This window comes from Rattus norvegicus, chromosome 18 (assembly GCF_036323735.1).
Source record: "Rattus norvegicus strain BN/NHsdMcwi chromosome 18, GRCr8, whole genome shotgun sequence".
Classification (NCBI taxonomy): Eukaryota; Metazoa; Chordata; class Mammalia; order Rodentia; family Muridae; genus Rattus; species Rattus norvegicus.
The window spans coordinates 71,542,550-71,557,673 of NC_086036.1; the positions used below are offsets into that span (position 1 = coordinate 71,542,550).

Here is a 15,124-nt window from a genome sequence, read left to right on the forward strand (position 1 = left end):
CCTTGGCCCTCATCTCTGCAATGCCCCGGATCACTATCCCCTTCAGTTGAGCTCCAAGTGGCAGTAACGAGCCTGGTCTCCCGCTGCTGTCCTTACCCATCTCTCCCCTGGGACCTCTCCAGGCACTGCCACTAGTGATTCAGTTGCTCTGACAGTGATGCTGTTCTCTCCCATGTCCCAGCAGCAGTCCCTAAAGTAACCCACCCCTCCCCCCACTTCCTAAGCCCTCCTTCTCCCAGGTGCTGGTATTATACCTGCCCTGGCTTCCTCCCAGCCAGCTCTCCTGGCTCTCATCCATCCAGGGGTCCCTGACCCAGGCTCAGCCCTGTGCCTCCTGTCCACACAGTCTTCTTGACCTTGTCAACCTGGGTCCCTTCCTCCTGTTCCTGTGTGAGTCTTAGCTCCTCTTCTGGCCCCACTTTTTTTTTCTTTCTCCATCTTTATTAACTTGAGTATTTCTTATTTACATTTTGATTGTTATTTCCCTTCCCGGTTTCTGGGCCAACATCCCCCTAACCCTTCTCTCTCCCCTTCTCTATGGGTGTTCCCCTCCCGATCCTCCCCCCATTATTGCCCTCCCTGCAACAATCACGTTCACTGGGGGTTCAGTCTTAGCAGGACCCAGGGCTTCCCCTTCCACTGGTGCTCTTACTAGGCTATTCATTGCTACCTATGAGGTTGGAGCCCAGGGTCAGTCCATGTATAGTCTTTGGGTAGTGGCTTAGTCCCTGGAAGCTCTGGTTGGTTGGCATTGTTGTTCATATGGGGTCTCGAGCCCCTTCAAGCTCTTTCAGTCCTTTCTCTGATTCCTTCAACGGGGGTCCCGTTCTCAGTTCAGTGGTTTGCTGCTGATGGCCCTACTTTTAATACACAAGTTCCTTAACCATCATCTGATTCCCTTCCCTGGTTTTTACTGACCTCACCCTAACCATCCTTTAATTTTTCAAACTAGCATCTCTCTTAAGAAGTTCCCACCCACACGTTGGGTGTGTTCTGTCCCTTTAAAGGGCACTCTCTAACTCCCTTAACCACAAAACGAAAACCAAACCAAAACAAAACACTTTGCTTCACCAAATAAAAATAAACAAATGTGCCCTGGCTGCTGCCTCCTCAGCTGCTGTGTTAGCCTTCCTAGCAGAGACTGTCACCGAACTGGAGTAGAAGTTCCATGAAGGTGGGGCTTCTGCTCATTCCCAGTGCCAAGATGTCCCAGGTCCCTCAGAGGATAGGGGCCGTACTGACTGGTTTTGTGTGTCAACTTGACACAAGCTGGAGTTAACACAGAGAAAGGAGCCTCCCTTGAGGAAATGCCTCCGTGAGACCCAGCTGTAAGGGTCTCATTTAGTGATCAAGGGGGAGTGGGCTCAGGCCACTGTGGGTGGTGCCATCCCTGGGCTGGTGGTCTTGGGTTCTATAAGAAAGCAAGCTGAGCAAGCCAGGAGAAGCAAGCCAGTAAGTAACATCCCTCCCTGGCCTCTGCATCAGCTCCTGCCTCCAAGTTCCTGCCCTGTGTGAGTTCCTGTCCTGACTTCCTTTGGTGATGAACAGCAATGCAGAAGTGTAAGCTGAGTAAACCCTTTCCTCCCCAACTTGGTTCTTAGTCATGATGTTTGTGCAGGAATAGAAACCACTAAGACAAACTGGTACTGAGAGTGGGGTGTTCCTGTGACAGTCTGACCATTTTTGGTGGGGAGCACTGTAGAAGAATTTTGGAATTTTGGGCTAGAAGAGCCACTGGGTATTAAGAGCTCTGTGGGATATTCTGTAGGAGCTTGGAAGATAATGTTGAGAACAGTGCAGAAGATGGAGGCCTGGCTTGTGAAATTTCAGAGGCAAGATTAAAGACTCTTATCAGGGCCATGTTGTTTTGATTATGAAGATTCTGTTGTTTTGGTTAGCTGGGCCTGTGATTAACAAGATACCAGAACTACTAAAGTGAACCTTTGCATTACTGTGACGGTTGATGCTGGTCAGCTGGAGCTAAATTAGTGGTGATTAAGAAGAAACCTTCTGGGAAGTGTTTCCTGAGAGCACAGAAAAGCTGTGTTTGTTCCACAAGCCACGGTTGTATCTCATGTTGGCAGCCAGACTTGGTAATGTGAGTCACACAGGTGGTACTGGTTTTGAAACATGAAGGGGTAGGAGCTGAGGCTTGGCACTGTGAGAGGCCAGGAGAGGTCATTGGTGAAGGTGCAGCCTCAGTGGCAGTTGAAGGCCCAGGACTGAAGGGGTCATGCAGAGAAGTTGAGGCTTGGCACCATGAAAAGAGCCTATGAGAGGCTATTTGTGAAAGTGCAGGCCAGTTGCAGCAGAAAACAACAGAGTTCATGAGATGAACAACAGCAGCAGTGGAGAACAGGCAGCTGGAGCCTAGAAGACAAGGTGTGTGCTACAAAGGACAGAGCTGGAGAAGGGACCCAAGCCCTTGGAGGAGCCCAGAAGATCATGAGTGGATCCCAGACATTGGACGGTTAGGGTGTGATTTCGCTTCTGATTGTGACTGTGCCCTGGTATTTTTCCCTCTTGAAGTAAGAAAGTATTTTAGTGGAGCTCACAGTTAAGAGACTTTGAATTGTAAAAAAGTTTGAATTTCAAAAGAGATTAGAATTTTTTAAAGGGATTGCAACTTTAATATGTAAAGACTGTGGGACTTTTAAATTTATTTAGATCTTGGAGATGAATAAGAAAGTAGGGTTGAGGCTTAATAGTGATGTTTGTGTGTCAAGTTGACAAGGGGTCAATTGTACTGGCTGGTTGTGTGTGTCAACTTGACACAAGCTGGAGTTATCACAGAGAAAGGAGCCTCAGTTGAGGAAATGCCTCCATGAGACCCGGCTGTAAGGCATTTTCTCAATTAGTGGTCAAGGTGGGAGGGCCCAGCCCATTGTGGGTGGTGCCATCCCTTGGCTGGTGGTCTTGGGTTTTATAAGAAAGTAAGCTGAGCAAGTCAAGGGGAAGCAAGTCAGTGAGTATCATCCCTCCATGGCCTCTGCATCAGCTCCTGCTTCCTGCCCTGTGTGAGTTCCAGTCCTGACTTCCTTTGGAGATGAACAGCAATGTGGAAGTGTGAGCTGAATAAACCCTTTCCTCCCCAACTTGCTTCTTGGTTCTGATGTTTTATGCAGGAATACAAAGACTAAGACATGGGAGGACTAGATTTTTCTCCTTACTTGGCAGTGAGATAGGTGGTTACATCGGCTTTTCTCAAAGGCAGGGATCTCAAATAGCTTATCCTTTACTTGAATACCCAGGTTTGAAGGGGGGCACTACAAGGGGTGTCCCTGGTATGCTACCCCTGGTCAGGAGAGAAGGTCCTTCCTCACCTCAGCATTTAGCAGCACCTATTCTTGTCTTCCTTGGCATTCCAGCTTTCCTGAGGCAGCAGGTTAATGCCATTTGACAGAAAAGACAACAACCTCTCTGGGCAGCGATGGTGCATGCCTTTAGTTCGAGCACTGGAGAGGCAGAGGTAAGTGGATCTCTGTAAGTTCTAGGCCAACCTGATCTATGGAGTGAGCTCCAGGACAGTCAAGGCTACACAGAGAAACCCTGTCTCTAAGAAAGAAGAGAAAAAGAAAACAGCCTCTGGTATTGGGGGGCTTCACACAAGGTCAAATGAGCATCTAGAAACAAATTTGGAAGCAACTCTCAGAAGAGTCTACTGGGGATGTACTATGTTGGGCAAAGATGTTATGTGGTGACAGGTTGCCATCACAGCCCACAGCTTTCCAAATAAGATCACTTCCCCTGCAAGGCCAAGTTGGGACAGGGTGACCCAGCAGAGGAGAGCACCCTGAGGTTCTTCCCTGAATGCTTCATACATCTAAGTGCATAGGCACATGGCATCTAATAGAGCAATACAGAAGACACATTTCTTAGGCTCCCAACAACTGTCTGTAGCTGAAGTTAAATCCACAGGTCACAGTTCCCCAAAGACATGCATGTGATGGGTAGCTTTGATCTCAAGAGCTGCTCTAGAATGTAAGCTTGCAGAAGACACAGACTAGTACCCAGCAAATGGTAGTGGCTAAACAATGTATGTTAAGAGACAGTGGTCTGGTTGGGTCCCAGAGGTGGGTTCAAAGGTCAAGGGTGCTCAGCAGAGGTAAAGTCTTCTTGGGTGGATCTCTGAACCTCTCTCCTCCAGGATTCTGGATGCTGTGTCAGGTAAGATCACCATACCTCAGCAGCGTGAGGAAATTGTAACACAGAGTCAGAATCAAGGTCCCTCGTATCGCGCCTTTGAGTTTGCTAAGCCCTTGGGCCTGGGCCAGTGTTCACCTGGGAGATATGGGACTGTGTCCTCTGGCTCTCGCCTTCACCCTCTGTCTTGTCCGTCAGCAGCCCCTGCACCTGGTACTCCAGCACGTAGCTGTCAATGAAGCGCTCCAGCTCCTCGATCTCCTGGGAGCGGCTGCTTCCCGCCTCAGAGGAAGCCGATGCTGCCGAGGAGTTCTCCATTCCTCCAGCTGCTGGGGAAGAGGACAGACAGACAGCCTCCGTGAGATGCTGCTGGAGGCCAGGACGATGCCCCACCTGAGAAATACTCTTCACTCTTAGAAGCAATTTGGTCTCCCAGTTGCCAGAAACGTTAGCGGGATATTGGCCAATCTTTAGCATCAAGAATATGCCGGGTCCCCACGATGATGAGAGGGAAACTGAGGCCAGAGGAGGCATGGGTAGCTTATCTAATTGTCTAGCATGCTGACTTGCGTGGTGCCTGGGTTAGCGGTCACGGCCTGGGAGAGCGCATGGTAAATCTAGACCGGCACCCGAGCCCTACTGTCTGTCAGGCTTGACTTAAAATCCTGACTTTAAATCTGCACAGAGCAAAATAGACACCACAGATAGAAACACTCTTAAGGCGGACCATCCCTTTAAGAGATGCCTCCTATAGAGACTCTTCCCCTCTGGCCACTAGACTATTGCATGTATAGCTGTGGTCTGTGGGCCTCAGGTTATCAGTAGAGTAAACTTGACGCAGTGCCACGTTTGTCTACAGAAACGGGAGTGCCTTTTACTGACAGAATGCTAAAACCTGGCAGGTTACCTATGTACCTGTGGCTGGGCCACACGTTCTGCTTCCAGAAGATGGTGAGCATCCCAGTAGCCCTCTGGCCTACTCTTGAATTCAGCCTGACGGACATGACCCATTGTATGTACCTGGGATAAGCTCTAGAGCCTTCCAACAGAATTGTCACCCTCATCTATAGGAGTACAAACCCACCACTGCCCGCTACCATCCTTTGTCCCTAATAGTCACACTTCATTCATATCTGAAAAGCCAGACCCCTCCTCCCTACCAGGGTCCCCACCCCTTCCTTGCATGGACAGGGAACTCCAGGCCTGGTGGCAAAGGATGTCAAAGCTCGTCTTATATCTCTTATATCACCTGGGGACCTGTGACCTCCAAGGAGAGTCCCATGCAACTCGAGGAACCAGCACATGTCATCAACATAACAACCCGGACTTTCTCCAGACCACCCCTTTGCAAAATGACAAAGCAGGTTTGAAGAGCAGATACAGACGCCTCACAGGCCATGTGAAGATGCTCTGGGTAAGAGAGGGGAGGCCCGAGCATTCAGTGTCGACACCGACATTCCCAAGGTCTCCTCTAGATCACCAGTGTTTGCTAATAACTGAGAATCAGTGGAGTGCTCAGTTGTGGTACGGAAGCGCTGAGACCGTGAGTGTGACCGGAGTCGGAGAGCGAGACCTGCAGGGTGGCAGGCTCCTGACTTACAGAACTGTGGGATAAGAGAAGGTACTGCTGCAAGATCCAAAGGGTGCTATAATTCTCCACACAGCAGTAGGAAGATGGTGGCGGTGGAGGGGGAGGGGCAGGGGGTTAGGTAGGGATAGGGGTGGGGGTGGTGTTGCCTGCTGATGGCCCTCTTTCAACCCGTCCTTTCCAAACTTAGTCCCTCTTCCACTTAATGGAATTCTATAGCAGAGACCTAGACACCAGCTGGGGTCTCTCCAATTTCCAGCTTAATGGCAGTCTAGCAGGCAAGGGGATCACCCAGCCATGGCTTCAGACATGACTCTGACATTTCTAATAAAAGAGATGTGAGTGGTTACTGCACCTGTGTCACAGGCTGAGGCGGCAGTTTCCTCAGCATTGACACCACCCCCCATACATGTCATCTTTGTAATATTTATGAAATTCGCATAATCGGACTACTTAGAAAAGACGGTCTCAGAGAGGCCACGTATAATGTACCCATATTCACATGGATTGGTGTGGCCGTGTCTATAGCCCCATAACCTGACCCCTCCCGCTTCTCACTTGCAGGTAGCTTGTGTGGGTCCTCAGGACATGCCTCAGTTTTCTATCCCCCTACCCTTCCTTCCACTGAGCAGGGAATTCTAGGAGTGGGATATGTAAATGTGCTTTTTACCCCTTGCCTGGGTACAGCCTCGAAGGGCACTGTGCTCAAGCTCAGGGCCTGGCCTTGTGCAGAAGGCCTGAGCTGGAGGGGACAACAGAGGAGACACCTGCTGACACAGTCCGTACCTCATGCTGTGTCCACGATTCCTCGAAGACCTCAGATCTTACCCAGAGCTTCTAGGCACATCCAAAACTGGGCCTTTGCATGAACTTGACATGGAGTCCCTGGAATGGAGAGTAGGGTTGGCCTGCTGTAGCAGCCTGTGGCCCGCTCTACTGGGCTCTCTAGGCACATGAGTCTCATGGAGATTCATGCTGTGAGGAAACTGAACATGGCAATAATCCCACCCTGGTTCACTGAGGTAAGGAAAAGAATCATGGTTCAATTGGATTCTGTGATATTTTAGTACTTAGAGGGGGGAAAAAGGACGATTCCATGGGCATTCATCTATCTGTCTATCATCTATCTATCTATCTATCTATCATCTATCTATCTATCTATCTATCTATCTATCTATCTATCTATCTATCTATCTATCTATCTATCTATCTATCAATTCTTAGACACCTATTTATCCACAGGCTCCTTTCTGGCCCCTACGATTCCAGTTGCTGGTGGCCAATCTGCTCCCAGCACAGCTGATAGCACCTGACATCAGGTGCCACCCACTCGGGGCTGTTCAGACAGTAGACAACTCCAGGACCCACCTTGAGTCCTGAGCCCCATGACCTGGAAGTGGAAGGGTCCAGCACTCACAGGGACATCCTATACAGGAATGGAGTTCCGCCTTTGGGTCTCTGATGAGAGTATCATGGTGGCAGCTTTGTGATCATTCAGTGAGCCCGAGCAGATTGGGCCTCAGTTGTTCACAGTAGTGAGCAGAACTGTGGTAGCCCTCCCTTGCATCCTGTCTTGTCTTCTCTCCTCGGGAACATAGTTTACAGAGATACCATCCTTGTCTTCTACCGAAGTCACACCTGGGAAACTCACTCTCAAAGCAACAAAATCCCAAGCAGGTGCCAGGCAGGTCTTTTTCTCCCTGCACTCAGGCTGCAATCTCCTATACCGTGTCCATCAACCACGTGTCCGTTGTGCTTAGAATACACGCGAATATTTTTTCAAATATACAACTCAATAGCTTTAAAGATGGCCGCAGTGTTGTATGGCTACTACCCACTTCCGTTTCTGAAACTTTTCATTATCCCAAACTGAAGTCCTTCATCCACTACACACTAATACTCCATACCCCAGGTCCAGGCCTTGGTTAACCTTACCTTCCTCCTGGCTCTATGACTTACTTATTCTTGGCACTTTGCTTATGTGTAGTCATACGATATTTCTGCAATTGCTTTATTTCACAGTGCATTCAGGGTTCGATCATGCTACTACATGGCAGGACATCGTGCACGTGTATGGCTGATGAGATACTGTATTATGATAACTTTTCATGTGTATTTACTCTGGCCGTCCACTCTTCCATTAATTGGCATGTCGGTTGTCCTCACATCCGGCCGTGGAGAATCTTTTATGAACATGGATGTGCAAAAATGTTTACCCTGCTGTGTTCAATCCTTCGGGGCATGTACCTGCAGGTCTCCCCCCCAACCCCCCACATCTACAGGGCAAGAAGGATGCTCCCACCCCAGTAAGTGCTACCCTCCATTGCTTTCTCTCCTAGTTCAGCTTCTAAGTCACACTGAGGAGAAATGGGAACACCTTATGTAGCTGGGTAACAGGCTGAGCTGAGAGCCACAGAGGAGGAAGGTTCTGGTCTTCACAGAAAGGCAAAGTGAACAAAAGGGACAGGACCAGGCAAGAAGGAAAGAGAGAGAGAAGAGGGCATGGAAAAGGACCAAGGACACCCAACTCAGTCACTCAGGCACTGGACATGAAGAGATGACTGTCCTGGGAGCTGGTCTCCCCAGTGAGTCCCTGGGACTTTGTCCTGCCCCTATTCCCTGCCAAGTGATGGATGAGGAGACCCAAAAAGCCAGAAAGAGAAAAGCTCTGAAGCTGCATTTTGCTGTAAAGGCACCAAAAGGGAGGGGGACACCCTAAGGCTGAGGCAAGGATGGGGCCAAAGCAGACACAGCATGAAGTAGGAGTTGGGGCCCTTGCAATTCCCAGAGAGAGTGAAGGGCACACCTATGTCTGTCTGGGAGAAGAGACAGCCCTGGCTGTGTGCTGAGACCACATTCCAGCCAAGCCTTACTCATGCTGCAGCTATGTACGGCATGACTACTTAAGATTAGAAATTTAAAACACCCATTCCCGAATGTAAAGATACCTTCCCTACACTGCTGTCCCCTCCTTCAGACCCTCACAATCCAACCTCTTGTTTTGCCCAAATGTTGTCTGCAGCTTCCATAGAAAGCCAGCACAAAGCATAAGGGTTTCTGTTGAGGTACCCGTCTTTCCTCCTCCCTCTTGTTCTACCAGGCTCTGAGCCCAGAGGCTCACGGTACCCTCCCTCCTGCTATGGGCCTAGAGAAAAAGTTAACACATCACATCTACCCTGTGGGCCTAGAAACAATAAGATAGAGTCTCCACCCTTCATTATCCTTCCACCCACCACCTGCTCAGAGACAAAAGGCATTAGGTGCTGTAAATTTAGCCAATCCTTTTAAGAACAGAGGGCATTAGAGGCATTCCCTCCTCTCCTCCCCCTTCAGGGATGAGCTAGGTGACCTGCAGGTCAGGAGGCTTGATTGCCGGGGAAACCTGTCATTCCAGTCCCGGGGAATCCATCACTTTAGCCCCCTAACTTCCTCAAGCTCATTCCCTAACCCCTTCAGCATCTAACCCACCCAATAGAGTTGGACCTCCCACAAGAAGCTATAATGATCTCAAAGTCTACTTTCCTGGTTCAGTTGTTGGCTTGAGCAACAAATAACTTCGCTCCCCCTTGGATCCCAGGCAAGCTGCAAGGGAAGCCAGGGAAGCTGCAAGGGACCCTAGAAGTGAAAGGAGAGGGGTTGTTTGATGCTCCAGGACTCAGAAGTTGGTGTTCTCTGGTTCTGTGCTTGATCCCAAAAGGATATTAATTCTACATCAGGGAATATCCGAGTTTTGAAGGCTGGGGATCCAGCATGGACTCACTGATCTATTTTTGTTACTAACAATCATCACATCTACCCAAGACTTCGCCCCAACTTTGCCCATACCACTTCCTAGGAGACCTGGCCTGGTAATACAGAGTACCATGCCCTTGGGTTCCCTACCGACAGTTTGTTCCTGGTGACCCTGTTACACAAGTGCTGGCTGTTGTCATTACATGCCAGTTCCCAAGATCCCCTACCACACAGAGCCAGCTAGAATAGCTTCACCCAGAATACAGTTGGGATGATAGTTCTCCTTTGTGGCTTGCCAGGCAGACCTAGGCCAGTGTGATATATGGAACGCCTGTGGGAAGAGAAAGGCTGAGCTGCCTGGGAGGGAAGATGCCCATAGTTGCCCAGGGGAAGCCATGGGAACCTTTTCCCTGCCAGGCCATCTCATCTGGTCTGTTCTCTAACCCCTCACGGATGACTCTGTAGAAAATACAATTTCCCAGGCAATCAATTCTTGATCCCTATTGTCTGGTTGCTACACTCAGGGCTGGCCTGATGACTCAATATAGTCATGTGTGCCAGAGACACACAGGATGGTTCACGGGAGGCCTGTGTGAACAGAAACTTCAGGTTCCCAGCCCCAGAGAAGTGGGAGAGTTCAGAAACACAGCAGTGGAGGTGGGACTTCAAAACCAGTGACATTTACTGCAGCAGGAGGTAGGACATCTATCATCCTCTGAATGGGGACCCCTTCCCCAGCTTTACCAACCCCACTTTAACCCTTTGGTACCCTAACATTGGACAGGGTGTTATTCAGAATGTTGGTCTGTTATAAACGAATGTCTGGTGTCACAATTGCAGAATTAAAGAACGTGGAGCATTCTCATGCACTGGGCGCTTGAAGCAATATTTCTGCCTCTAGAACTTTTGTTTCACTTGCCCATGGTGATGCATTTCTGGGGGGTGGGCAGGACCAAAAGAGAAGAAGTCTAGCAGACAGGCATGGTGCTCCCCCTGCCAAACTCAATGGGCTCAGTGTCCCCACCATCTTGTTATAATAAGACCCTGACTCAGTAGAGCTAAAGTGCAAACACTGTAGCTGTTCTTCCTTGAAACAGACTCACTACATTACGTACCCCAGGTTGGTCTTGAACTCCTGATCCTCTTGACTCTGTCTCCCAAATGTTGGGATTATAGGCATGCAACAACATGTCTTCTGGGAGTCTGTGTTTCTAGTCAGCTCTCAGGGGTGACTGCTGCTGGTGGCAGATGACTGTCCTTAGACTACCCAAGATCAGAGGATCTGACCTCTTACTCCACCTATTCAGATATCCTGCCCCACCCCTGGCATAGTTGAATGGCTGGAGGCTTCATCCTGACCTTTTGGCTAGGCAGTCACAAGATGTGAGCTCTCCTCTTGTGGTTCATGCGGTGTGCAGAGAAAGCTTGCAGAGAATAGGACCTCAATGGACTGAGTTGACTATCTCCTAGGGGATCCTGGTACTATCTCCACACTGTGCTTGTCCCTAAAGTCTGAGCTACATAGCTCCAGTGGCACTATGAGAATGCAGCCTCACCCTGTATGGACAAAGGGATCAAAACATTCAGGTATAACCACTTGCCAGAGGATGCCTCTCGCTATAGTCAGCCTAGACACTCACAATTCTCCCATCTGAATCAGCTCCCCTCTCCTGGTGATGGCCAGCCTTTGTGACCGCCCAAGTGTAGATCTGGGGTACCATCATTAGCACCGAGTGGGAATGAGAGGATGGGGAACATTCAATAGGAGATTACTCTAAGTCATCCTACATGTAGCCCTACTCTGTGAGCCAACTCTGGACAGAACCCCTCTTGCTTCCTGGTCCATCCTGAAAGCAGCTTCAGGGTGACTAGGAGCAGGGCTGGTTCCCATGAGAAGGCAGGGCACAGGGCCAAACACAGGGACTGTGCTGTAGCCTCTGAGGGTAGCTGGTCTGTGCCGCTGCCATCAGTCCTGGAAGGTCTAGGTAGAGAGGAGCTAGGAGAGAGGTGTTAGGTGAGCTGTCATGGCATTCTCCTTCCAGTCCGGGCCTCTGTGTGTTTCTCAAGAGCGACATCAGAGCAAGAGCTGGATCCAGGACAACTGAGGCAGGGGACTGCACTCTGGCAGGCTCTGGAGGTACAGTCCCTGTATCATTTCTGAATATCCCTACTATCCATATAGGTCTGCCTTCACTTCAAATTCTCAAGGACCACAGGGGCCTCCACTTGCCTCTGACATTGACCACCTCCCTTGGCTCAAAGCGCACGGTGCCTCTGACACCTTCTTATCCTCCCCGATCCTGTTACTCTGCCCTGGGCTGTTCTTGAAATATTTATGGGTCTTTATCTTGCCTTGACAAGACAGCAAGGTCTTTGAGGTGATGCTGTATTTTATACCTGTCTCCATCCCAAGTTCAGGCCTCCCACATGCCCTAGCGTGAGCTTCCGGACCAGCTTTCTTAGCTCTCCTGCCCACAGCCAGTGAGACCCAGTTCTCCCCAGTCCCCTCCAGCTCCTATTATGTCAAACACAGGATGCTGGGATCCTCTTATCCAATATCTCCCCACCAATCCACAGCTTGACTTCTTCCTATAATGGTCTGGAGCTTCCTTAGGACAATCTATTACAACTAAGGAGTCCTGGACACTTGTTAGCACTGTGCCCTACATGTGCTGGGGGACATGGAGGTGAGGTACAACTGACCAAGGCTGTGTAGGGTCACTAGCTAGTCAAGTGAACCACATTCTTGGTTGGAGTCAGTTTCCTCACTTCCTCTGCTCTCAAGATGGGAAAATATGAAGGGTATGGGTTCTGATCGTGCCACTGGCTAGCTCAATGACTACTGCACACATAACTCTGGGCTCTCCCCAGCCTGCCACACTGTAAATCACGCTGATGAACATATACCTCATAGGGAGCTGGAAGCATGAAGCACAGTGGTGCACGGGAGAGAGGCTCAGCACACCTAGCAAGCCCTCGTTTATCCCTGGACCTCGCGGCCATCTCCGCTCTCCCTCACTCAGCTTCTGCACTTTCTCTTGCCTCTGCCTCTTTGAACTACACACCCTTGTGTCTGGGGAATGTTTCCAGGAACACCTCCTCCCTGAAGCTCTCCTTGGCTATTGCTGCCAGCGAGCGCTCCTTAAGGTCTCACAATCTTAAGTTCCCCATGCCGTGACTGAGCCTTAAGTCCGAGTCTCTCCCGGGTTACAAGTCTGGGGTGCCCTCAGTCCTGCCATGCTGCAGAGACTCAAGAGGACCCAGTCTCTTTTCTCCCTGAGCTCCAGATAGATGGCTAGGACCCACCACTGGCTCTCCTCAAAAGCCTCTGGGTTTACTCTCTAAGAAAAAGTACTACCCAAGAGCAGTGTTAGGAAGGGGAAGGGAGACCAAATGTGTCCTGCTGTGAACCCAGCAGGGCACTTCAGGTTAAGGCCTGAAAGCTCTGAGTGTAGTAGGCCCAACACCCTGGCCCTCCTCAAGTAACACTCCCTCTCCAGTGTCCTTCCTGGGGTAACCACAGCCCCCAGCCAACTCTCTTTGTCTCTGCAACATCGTCTTGAACCACAGCCCAGTGGAGCCGTGGTGGAACCCCTGGGTCTCAGTGGGGCTACAATACATAGGAGGGCCAGCTGGTCTTTGGCATCTAGAGACCATACTGAAGGCAGAGCCAAGAACAGTGCCCATTTCCCTTTCCTCAAGCTGGACCCTCGGCTCACGGTTGCTCTTGAACCAGCTTTTCAGGGGTTTACTGGGTCCACTGGTCTCTGCACAGGTACACATTGGTTTTTGTTTTCTATTGCTGTGATAAACACCTTGACCACAGCAGCTTCTAGAAGGAAGGGCTCATTGGGGCTGGCTGTTCCAGAGGGGAGAGAACTCATCACCGTGAGGAACAAGTATCAAGCATGGCAGCTGGAGATGCTGGACAAAGAGGAGAGCTCACGTGGGGAACTGAAGCAGGACGCAAAGTGAGCGAACCAGAAATTGTGAGGTTTTGTTGTTTTTTTGTTTGTTTGTTTGTTTGCCTTTTCTCTCTCTCAAAACCCTCCTCCGATCCTACACTCCCTCAGCCTTCCCAAACAGCTCTTCCAGTCGGGGGCCAAGGTATCATATGCTGGAGGCTATGGGGAACATCCTCACTTAAACCACTGCACACGTACCACCCCTCAGATGACAAATTCATCCTGGACACAGGCACAGTCACAAAATAGAGTCGTCTGCAGCTCCAAGCCACTCATGGGCTGTGATGTGTTTTATCTGGCTGAGTGCTTTAAAAGTATTTGAATATTTGCAAATCAAAAGATCTCGTGCAAATGTCCAGATTTGTGGCTTTTCAGAAGTCAACTCTGAAGCCAGTCAGTCAGCTCTGGCCCCCCCCTTTCCATACTTTTAACAGTCAGCTGGTGTGAAGGAGCACTGGTCCACTCAGACCACCATCAACCTACAGCTTCCTTAGACCCAGGACCCCTTTGTTACCTCCCCATCTCTCACAATCATCACCACAGGGCTCCCCTCAACCATATGTTGTGTGCCTGGATCTCCAGGTATCCAAGCATGACAGCCTCCAGTGAGAGAGTTAAAAAAGGGGGTCACCTATGAATTTGAAAATGAGTGTGTCCCTAAGAACTTGGAAATAAATCTAGAACAAGTCGGATGTGACACCCCCCCTCCCACCAATCTATACAGAAATACACAGAAAACTCATTGCCCAGAGAAGAAAGTAGATGGCCTTTTTTTTTTTTTTTTTTTTTTCTTCACAGGGTGACTGGAAGAGCTGTCACTCGGAGGCACTGGGCTGGCTTGGTCAGAAGAAAGCTACCATGGAAGGCAGTCCGCTCAAGTTCTGTCCTGGGACAGGATGCTTGCTACTTCCAGGTATCTGAAAGAATATCCAGGGGTGTCCCCCGCAAATTCTCCTTCATGCCCCCCAGCTCAGCACTGCTGAGTGGGCTTTGCAGCTAGCTGGCTCTAGAGAAACCAGAAGCTAACATATCCCTCCCCTTGGCCACTGGGAGCCAGAGCTGAGCTCGCAGATATATAGTTCATCTCTGGGAGTGCGCTGCTGGGTTTCCAGAAAACGGGAACCAGCCAGCAGGGAACTGATGCTCTTTCTCCATGGTAGCAGTGGGCAGGTTGCTAATGGGCAGAGAGAGAGAGAGACCTGGAGTCACAACACTGGAGAAGCAGCTCAGACAGCTCAGCTGGAGGCCAGCCTCTCTTCTGGGTAGCTTGTATGTATCTTATACAACGTCCAGACCCGCTGGACAACTGAGGGCATCCCACGCCCAATCCATCCCCAGTGATGCCATGACGCTTCCTGAATTCTCTGTGAGTCCTGAAGAGATAATGCAGCAGGAACCTTGGATCCTGGATCCCTAAACTGACCTCTAGGCTGAGAGCCAGCACCCTCCTGGTGCCTCTAGAACGCCCACCCACACAGCTGGCCTTTGAAAGCAAGTCCTCAATATTGTGTCCGTCAAAAGACTGCTGGTTTCCAAGCTATTTCTCCTCTATAAGACCGTAAACTTCAAATAAACTCATAAATGCTCCTGCAATGTGGAACGTAATAAACAGCAATTTACAGAGCGTTTGCCTTAGGCCAGACCCTCTGTGACAATCATCATGTGCAAGGCAAGCACCATAACACAGAAACCACTT

The 15,124-nt window shown here is 50.0% G+C and overlaps 1 protein-coding gene across 9 annotated transcripts in view; it reads right to left on the reverse strand.

Moving 5' to 3' along the window:
• The window catches only part of Ctif (cap binding complex dependent translation initiation factor), a 271,272-nt gene that overhangs the window by 211,328 nt on the left and 44,820 nt on the right, over nt 1–15,124 (reverse strand). For 3 of the 9 annotated variants that reach the window (XM_039097004.2, XM_039097008.2, XM_039097003.1), the window contains one exon: nt 4,282–4,469. In XM_039097004.2, coding sequence (XP_038952932.1) covers nt 4,282–4,461 — 180 coding nt within the window. In that variant the 5' untranslated portion in view covers nt 4,462–4,469. Of the gene's footprint in view, nt 1–4,281; nt 4,473–6,517; nt 6,617–15,124 lie in introns of those variants that run through there. The other 6 variants (XM_063277493.1, XM_063277494.1, XM_039097006.2 and 3 more) reach the window with 3 other exon arrangements.